The 9724-nt window shown below is 44.3% G+C and overlaps 1 protein-coding gene across 1 annotated transcript in view; it reads left to right on the forward strand.

Annotated features, from left to right (window-relative positions):
- The window catches only part of LOC116986918, a 38249-nt gene extending 37003 nt beyond the window's left edge, over positions 1–1246 (forward strand). The window contains exon 8 of the mRNA XM_033042719.1: positions 229–1246. Within this exon, the coding sequence (XP_032898610.1) occupies positions 229–370 (142 nt within the window). The 3' untranslated portion in view covers positions 371–1246. The remainder of the gene's footprint in view (positions 1–228) is intronic.
- Positions 1247–9724: the final 8478 nt, after the last annotated feature.

Here is a 9724-nt window from a genome sequence, read left to right on the forward strand (position 1 = left end):
TTGCGTCTTCAGAAATGAGACTTCAGAATCAGTTTCCTCTGGCCTATTGTGTTCCATGCATTCCTAAACTGAAATGGTCTTCCCATGAAATATTTAAAAATGGATGATGTCATATATTCGGCGGTTGTCTGCTGGCATTTGGAAAAGTGCAATTGTTGCATTAAATATCCCACCACAGTAAGTTCTTTGATATTTACTTTATTCCTTCTTTGTCTCCCCTTCCACCAGGTTTAGGAGGCGGTTTCTTCGCATCCCGAATGCAATTGGTTCGATGTTTAAGAATGATGTTCGTCGGACCACAGAATTGCCAAATGTTTCCAGAACAGAAAGATGCAATTCTGCCCATTGCGTTCATATTGGCTCCATTTAACAACAATCCATTTCATTGCATTTCCCAGCCAACTTCCTGTAGCCACACATTTGTATTTCCTTTAGCAGAACAATCAGTATTTCTTTAGAACGCTACAATTGAATCTGCCTCTGTGAAAATTGCAGACATTGCATTTTGGACCTTAATTGATTGCTACATATTAAGGCCTTTCAGAGAGTCAAAATGAGATACAGGCCTTTCGGCACAGCAAGTCTGTGCTAACCCATTTACACTAATCTTGCATTAATCCTATTTTTTGACTCTCCCCACATTATCATCACCTCTCCCCAGATTCTAACACTCACCTACATACAGTGGACAGGTCTGAAGAAGGGTTTCGGCCCAAAACGTTGCCTATTTCCTTCGCTCCATAGACGCTACTGCACCCGATGAGTTTCTCCAGCATTTTTCTGTACCTACAGTGGACATTTAATCTCCCAACCTGCATGGATGTGGAAAGAAATTGGAGCTTCAGGGAAAATGAATGAAATCCTGGACCCATTACAACCCTGGGCCTCCTCCACTGTCAGAGTGAAGCCATACGCAATTTGGAGGAGCAGCACCTCATATTTTGCTTGGGCAGCTTCCAACCAAGCGGCATGAATATTGATTTCTCTAACTTCAAGTAACCCTTGCATTCTCCGTCTCTCCGTCCCTCCCCCACCCAAGTCCTCTTGCTAATTTCAATGTTTGTATTCCTTCGCGATAACCTCGTCCCCAGCTAACAATTGTGGGCTCCACCTCTCCTGAGCCTTGGATGCAGGCTCTTTGTTCTGTATCTTGCCATGCCTCTAGTGTCCCCTCCCATAGGCATTGTCCGATAAAGAATCTCAAGTAAAACGTCACCTTTTCCTTTTCTCCAGAGATGCTGCCTGACCTACTGAGCTACACCAACATTTTATATTCGTTGTAAACCAGCATCTGCAGTTCGTTCTTACACAAATCCATGAAGCAACAGGAATAACGTGCAAACTCCATATAAACAGCGCTGGAGGCCAGGATTCAACTCAGGTGTCTGGTACAGTGAGGTAGTGGTTCTACCAGCTGCACCACCGTACCACCCCTTTTTTCAACTTACCACTTTTAATACTGTTGTCGATTAATGTCTTCACTCTGTGTTTCCTGGTGTTTGACCCTTCAGCTAGCAACACTCTTCATGAGTTATATCAGATCTCCTTGTAACCTCCTCTGTTACAGCCAAGAGCAATCTCAGCTTCTCTGGCCTATCCATAAAACCAAAATCTCCCAACCTCTAGATTCAGTGGCGTAGATCTCTTCTGCAACCTCTTCAAAGTTTAGTGTGTTTTGGTTCCACTCGTTATCACCTACCCCACAGCCAACAATGGACCAGTGTGAGCACCACCTTCCCTTGATCATCGCTGCTTTTTGCATATCTGTCATTCATTTGTTCTATATACCTTCTATATCTCTCCTTTCTCTCTCTCCTGACTCTCAGTCTGAAGAAGGGTCTCGACCTGAAATGTCACCTATTCCTTTTTCTCCAGAAATGCTACCTGTTACTTGGGTGGGGGAGGGACGGAGAGAGAGAGAGAATGCAAGGGTTACTCCCGTTTTCTTGTGTCTAGAAACATAGAAACATAGAAAATAGGTGCAGGAGTAGGCCATTCGGCCCTTCGAGCCTGCACCGCCATTCAATATGATCATGGCTGATCATCCAACTCAGTATCCTGTACCTGCCTTCTCTCCATACCCCTGATCCCTTTAGCCACAAGGGCCACATCTAACTCCCTCTTAAATATAGCCAATGAACTGGCCTCAACTACCTTCTGTGGCAGAGAATTCCAGAGATTCACCACTCTCTGTCTAATATCTTCAAAGGCTCTTCACAGTTCCAGAAAGGGACACAATGCTCTGGTTGTAGCCGAACTAAAGTTCTACAAAAGCCTAATCCATCTCAATTTTATCATGGTTGTATTGCCCAAGGCAATACATCTTCTGTACAATTTCCTCATCACCTTCCATTCACTGACCTTCTGTATACGTTTCCCTGGTGATCCAGAGATTTATTACTCCATGTAAGAAGAAATTCCTATATACCTCAGATTTAAATGACTGTGTCCTTGTAACTATGTCCCATTGTTCGAGACTTTCCCACTTGTATAAAACATCTCAACAACTACCCTGTCAATCCCCTTTAGAATCTTATGGTTCAATATTAAACCACCATATATTTAGATGTTTCTAATCCTCTAAATTGTAGAGGTTTGATATGATTTTTCATAGAAGGGCAGGGCAGATTTACTACTAACTTGACCGATATCAATATCTATCCCACATAACATTAATAAATATCTGGTTATCAATTATTTTGCAGGCTTTGAGATCTCTCTGTGCACACATTGGATGACAGATTTCTTGCATTGCCATGGTGATTATACTTCAATACATTTTCAGCACTTTGAGATGTTCTATGGTTATGAGAGCAAATGTGCATGTTTAATGAAAATCTTTGACTCACGGAATGTGAGGTCAGCTGGAACTTGATACAGAGGGATGTGAAGAGAAGATAAACACACAATGTGAGGTTGGAGAGGCCGGGATTGAATGGAGGAAATTTCATAAGTTACAGGAGCATAACGAGGCCATTCAGCCCATCAAGTCAACTCTGCCATTCAATCATGATTAATCTATCTCTCCCTCTCAACCCCATTCTCCTTACTTCTCCCAATAACCCCTGACACCTGTACTAATCAAAAATCTATCAATCTCTGCCTTAAAAATACCCATTGACTTGGTCTCCACAGCCTTCTATGGCAATTAATTCCACAGATTCACCACCCTCTAGCCAAAGAAATTCCTCCTCATACCTTTCTAAAGGTATGACCTTTTATTCTGAGGCTGCCTCAGGTCCTAGACTCTCCCACCCGTGGAAACATCCCTTCTACATCCGCTCTATCCAGGCCTTTCACTATTCGGTAAGTTGCAACGAGGTTCCCTCTCATTCCTCTGAACTCCAGCAAGTACAAGACCAGTGCCATCAAACACTCATCATATGTTAACACAATCATTCCTGGGATTCAACGGAATTCAACTGTGTGTTGATGCAACCGGGTGTCTTTGTACAGTAGTCGCTGAAAGCTAATGCAATTGCTACAAGTTGGCAAATTTAGATGGCAAATGATATGTCTTTCTTGGGGATATCGGGAGAAGGCAGGCACGGGTTATTGATCGGGGACAAATGGCCATGATCACAATGAATGGCGGTGCTGGCTTGAAGGGCCGAATAGCCTCCTCCTGAACCTATTTTCTATGTTTATTACAATGGTTCCTTGTCAGTATTTTCCCCTTAGTGGCAGAAGAGCTATTCATCACAACTACACATAATCATCTCCATTTTATATTTATTACCTATTCACGTTCATGTCATGGGAGCAGAATTAGGCCATTCAGCCCATCCAGTTTACTCCACCATGGCTGGTCCACCTTTCCCTCTCAACCCCATTCTCTTGCCTTCTCTCCACATCATTCACATGATCTTCACCAATGAGCCTACAGTAGATGCAACCTCAGTACAAGCTAGGCTGTGCCATTGCCCAACACTTTCTAAACCTTTCTTTTCTCAGTATTGCATCTCGCCTCCAACAAGCTTCTCACTAATCTGTAGGACAAATACAAAACTGGTCAACCTATGTAACCTCCACTCCAGAACCAGAGTGGCACATTGATGCACCTGGTAGAGCTGCCACATTGCAGCATCAGAGACCCGGGTTCAATCCTGACCTCCGGTGCTGTCTGTGTGGAGTTGCTCTTTTTGTGACCACGTGGTTTTCCTTCGGGTGCTCCGGTTTCCTCCCACATCCCAAAGACGTGCGGGCTTGTAGGTTAATAATCCTCTGCAAGAATAAAAATGCCCCTAGTGTCTGGGGAGTCGATGAGAAAGATTCTAGTTCCATGAACATAGAACAAGTGTGAATGAGTGATCGACGATCGTCGTAGACTGGGTGGGGCCGAAGGGCCTGTTTCCATGTTGTATCTTTAAACTAAGCTAAACTAAACTATACCAAGGTCACCCCGATCCTGATTGTGGAGCAGCCAGCAGTCACGTATGTTTAGAGGCTCCAAGTCATTCTTGACTCATTCACTAGATTGTATGAGATACTGGGTCTTGCACTAAAAATCTGCAAAACCTCTACCAACTGTCCCCCATTCACTGTCACCTTCAATACACCAGCATGGATTTTAGAGTTTGAGGAAAATGAGTTTTGAAGATCAAGAGCTCAAACCATGCACATGGTCTCTCGTCTGCTGGTCAGCAGTGAACTCAGAGAGTCATTAACCTACAAGCCCACACGTCTTTGGGATGTGGGAGGAAACCGGAGTCATACAGCGTGGAAACAGGTCCATCAGCGGGTTAATTTGTTTCTGCAAATTGTCCCCAGTATGCAGGATAGAACTAGCATATGGACTCAGTGGGCCAAAGGGCTTGTTTCCACACTGTATCTCTAAACTAAACTAAACTCTGCCTCAGTAACATTAACTAGCTAACTAGTCACCACGAGCCTCTGGAGGGGTCCATCAATACCATCTGTGCACAATCCTCCAAACCTACAGGCAGGGTGAGCAAACCAATGTCAGTGTCCTCATGCCCAGTATTGAGCTACTGGCTCCAATGACCAGGGCAGGTTGCTGCCATGCCTGACATCAGGCACTTGACTTTGGCCCGCTGAGTCCGTGCCGACCAGCGATCCTCATACACCAACACTATCCTACACACGAGGGACAATTTTACAATGTTACCTAAGCTAATAAACTTACCAACTTGTACATGTTTGGAAGATGGGAAGAAACTGGAGCACCCGGAGAAAACCCACACAGTCACAGGGAGAATGGACAAACTCTGTGCAGACAGGATCAAACCCGGGGTCTCTGGCACTGTAAGACAGTCACTCTAACGCTGCTCCACTGTGCCGCCCCGCTTGAGAGGCACAAAATTAAAGTCACAGTTTCATTATCTTTACCTGATTCACTGCAAAATATATTTTATTATTGCATAACATCTTTTAAAAAAACAAACTAAAAGTTTCTTGGGGTCTAATATTGAACAATATGCAATAATCTGAAAAATCTGCCCGTCCAGAACCGCTGATGAATTTAAAACTATGGGAATTGTGGAAAAAGTAGGTCAGACGGAATCAGACTCTAGCACTGTGAAGGTGTTGTGAAAAAATACTTTCAAGTAGACCCAGGGGATTGCAAATGCTGGTTTACAAAAAGAGACACAATGTGCTGGAGTAGGCCAGTGGATCAGGTACTATCTCTGGAGGACATGAACTGGCCACGTTTCAGGTCACAAACCTTCTTCAGACTTTCAGTATTTTAAAGTTGAACGTACAGTACAATCATCTGCTTGCCGATGTCCAGTCAGAGGATGGTGAATCTGTGGAATTATTTGCCACAGAAGGCAATGTCAGTGTATATATTTATGGCAGAGAGAGATAGATTCTTGATTGGTACGGGTGTCAGAGGTTATGAGGAGGAGGCAGGAGAATGGGGTTAGGATGAAGAGATAGATCAGCCATGATTGAATGGCAGAGTAGACGATGGGCCGAATGGCCTAATTCTACTAATATTCCTTATGACCTTATGAGTTTTGGCAGGGCCTATCGGCTCCAATCGCAACACAACCTTGGTCCATCTACACGTCACGTTGCCTCGGCAAGGCCACCAACATAATCACGGACTAGTCTCACCCCGGACACTCTGACCTCTCCCATCAGGCAAGAGGTACAGAAGAGTGAAAATACACACCCCCAGATTCAGGGGCAGTTTCTTCTCAGCTGTTATCAGTCAACTGAACCATCATCTCACCAATTAGAGAATAGTAGATAGACACACAATGCTGGAGTAACTCAGCGGGACAGGCAGCATCTCTGGAGAGAAGGAATGGGTGACGTTTCGGGTCGAGATCCTTCTTCAGACTTAGAAGAATTCTTCAGAATTAAAGAAGGTTCAAAGGTTCAAAGGTTGATTTATTGTCACATACACCTAGATGTAGTGAAATTCCTTTTGCCAATGCAGCACATAAAAAAGAATACAAACATAACAATAATAAATAGCTTTAACATAAAAACATCCCCCCACAATGGTTCCCATTATGGGGGAAGGCACAAAGTCCAGTCCCATCCCCAATGTCCACCCATAGTCGGGCCTATTGAGGCCTCCACAGTTGCCTCTACGGAGGCCCGATGTTCCAGGCCGTCCTCGCCGGGTGATGATGTTCCGGCGTCGGGAGAGTCCTCTGGATGGTCCAGAATGGTCTGGACCTACCATCTACCTCGTTGGAGGCCTTTGGACTATCTTTAATCATAGTTTACTGGATTTTATCGAACTAAACATTATTCCCTTTAGCCTGTATCTGAACACAGTAGACGGCTTGATTGTAATCATGTATAGTCTTTCTGCTGACTGAATATCACGCAACAAAAATGTTTTTCACTGTACATCGGTACACGTGACAATAAACTAAACTAAACGAAGAGTTGAATTCCTGATTTGGACAAGAGTGTCTGGCTGAGGATACCCAGTTATCTGTATTTTACTGTATTGTTGCAGGAATTTGCAGTGGCCTGCTTTGACCTTGTTCTTGTATTTTGAGCAGAAGGGTTTGTCTTCAATGCCCATTCAAATGTTTGGGACAGTAACATAGACACAGTCTCTCACTGTGGTATTGAGTGTCCTCTGGTCCTGTCTTCATTTTTCAGGTAGATATTAACCATCCCTTGGTGTAGTCAAAGGGCAGCAGATGAGTTCTGCCTGGATTGCCAGACAATATTTATCACTCAGCCAACTGTAATGCACCACCTCAGGTTATTGTGCAATTCTCTGGTTATTATGTGATTTCTGTCGGAGCTTGCTGTGCACAAATTTGCTGCTGCATTCCCTTCATTGCAGCTATGACAACCCTTCGGAGGCACAACTGTAATCTTAAACGCACGAGGGACAACCTGGAGTTTGGTTTTGGTTGGTTTAATTTAGAGGTACAGTGCGGACACAGGCCCTTCGGCCCACCGAGTACATGCCGACCAGCGACCCCCGCACACTAACACCATCCTACACAAGAGGGACAATTTACAATTTTTACTAAAGCCAATTAACCCACAAACCTGTACGTCTTTGGAGAGTGAGAGGGAACTGGAGCACCCGGAGAAAGCCCACGTGGTCACAGGGAGAACGTACAAACTCTCTACAGACAGCACCCGTAGTCAGGATCGAACCCATGTCTCTGGCGCTGCGAGGCAGCAATTCTACCACTGCGCCACCGGGCCGCACTAAACAAGCCCTCTAATAAAATGCATTGGAGATACTTGAAGGCTTTCTTAAAGAATCATCAGTTGCACAAGCCTTTGCTACATGTTGGATGCTCAGTGCAAGAGTTCTTATTCACCATCTGAACTCAGTATTTCCTTTACACAAGGTGCAGAAGTAACAGCAGGTCAGTCAGCATCTCTGGAGAGCATGGATAGGCAACGTTTCAGGTCGAGACCCTTCGTCAGACTGAGTGTAGGGGGGCGGGGAGAGAGGAAATCTGGTAAAGGAGAGAGGCAGGACAAAGTGTGGCAGGTGAGGGCTACTTTGTTAGGCCAAACACCAGAGATAAGAACAGAAGGCGTGAGACAAAATTGAAGAGTTGTGAATTGTGAAGCTAGAGGGAGGAAATTAGAGGGGGGGAGGGGCGGGCGGGAGGGAGCGGACAGGTAGGTGGGAGTCTATGTGGGACACATGGGAGGGGATGGGGACGGGGGGAGAAAAATGGGGGATTCTCAGTGGGGAGTGGGGTTAGTTAGAGGCTTCCAAAAACTGGAGAATTCAATGTTCAGTCTGAAGACTCTCACACATTCCTTCTATTCAGAGATGCTGCCTTTCCTGCTGAGTTATCCAGCATTTTATGCCTATTTTCAATGTTCATACCATTGGGCTATAAGCTACCCAAGGGGGAATATGCTTCCTTTGTAAGGGAGAGGAGCTGCGCTGTTGAATTGAGCAACACTGCCCTCCACTGGCCACTTTACTCCAGTGCTCTTCGTGGAAACTCCGAGTAAAGGAGTTCATTCAACCAATTCTGATTTGTTGGCGAGGGGTAAGGGGGGAAAAGATTTAATAGGAGTCCGAGGGGTTACTTTTTCACACAAAAGATAGTGGGTGTATGGAACAAGCTGCCGGAGGAGGTAGTTGAGAAAGATGCTATTGCATTGTTTAAGAAACATTTAGACAGGTACATGGATAGGACAGGTTTAGAAGGATATGGGCTAAATGCAAGCACGTGGCACTAGTGTAGATGGGGCATGTTGGTCAGTGTGGGCAAGTTGGGCCGAAGGACCCGTTTCCATGCTGTATGGTTCTTTAAAAGAAATGTCCATTCCTTTTGCTTTATCTCAATAAGCCTCCAATGTTTTTATATCCAACTCTCTTTGGAAAATTATTCTTGAATCTGATTACATCACCTTTTCATTTTGTGCATTCCATTTGTGGGTGGCATGGTGGTGCAGTGGTAGTGTTGATGCCTTACAGCGGCAGAAACCCAGTTCGATCCTGACCACGGGCGCTGTCTTTATGGAGTTGGCATATTCTCTGTGTGATCCCGTGGGTTTTCTCCGGCTGCTCTGGTTTCCTTCCATATTCCAAGATGTGCAGGGTTGCAGGTTACTTGACTTCCACAAAATTGTCCCTGGCTGAAACGTTGCCTATCTCCTTCGCTCCATAGATGCTGCTGCACCCGCTGAGTTGCACCAGCATTTTTGTGTACATTTATTGTTAATTTGTATTCTGAGCTAAAAAAACCCCCAGCATTTCCACTCTTACAACACAACTGAAGACTTCATCTCTAGGCTAAAATATCTGTTCCCGTTCTTCTACAATGCATCAGCAAAAGCCTGAAATGAAGATATATCCTGTTGGCGTCACCATTATAAAAGTCTAGCATGATTCTTAGCTTTGCATTCTATGTCTTAGGTTAAAAAGCCAAATGTCCTTTTTCTTTAAATAGGTTTCTCAATTTGTCCTGTTGCCTCCAAAGATACTCGCATACACAGAATCATTGAACAGCCATTATTCAATATAATGACAACAGGAAAAAATAAATGCAGATACAGGAGATTTGAAATAAAACACAAAATGCTGGCAACACTTTTCAAGCCAGGCAGCATCTGCAGAAAGAAAAACAAAATTGATCAGTCTGATGAAGGGTCTCGACCCAAAACGTCACCTATTCCTTTTCTCCAGAGATGCTGCCTGACCCGTTGAGTTACTCCTGCATTTTGTGTCTATCTTCAACAACATTTAAATGTCAGGTCTACTGAGTTTAGTTTAGTTTAGTTTAGTTTAGTTTAGTTTATT

This window comes from Amblyraja radiata, chromosome 24 (assembly GCF_010909765.2).
Source record: "Amblyraja radiata isolate CabotCenter1 chromosome 24, sAmbRad1.1.pri, whole genome shotgun sequence".
NCBI classification, from domain to species: Eukaryota; Metazoa; Chordata; class Chondrichthyes; order Rajiformes; family Rajidae; genus Amblyraja; species Amblyraja radiata.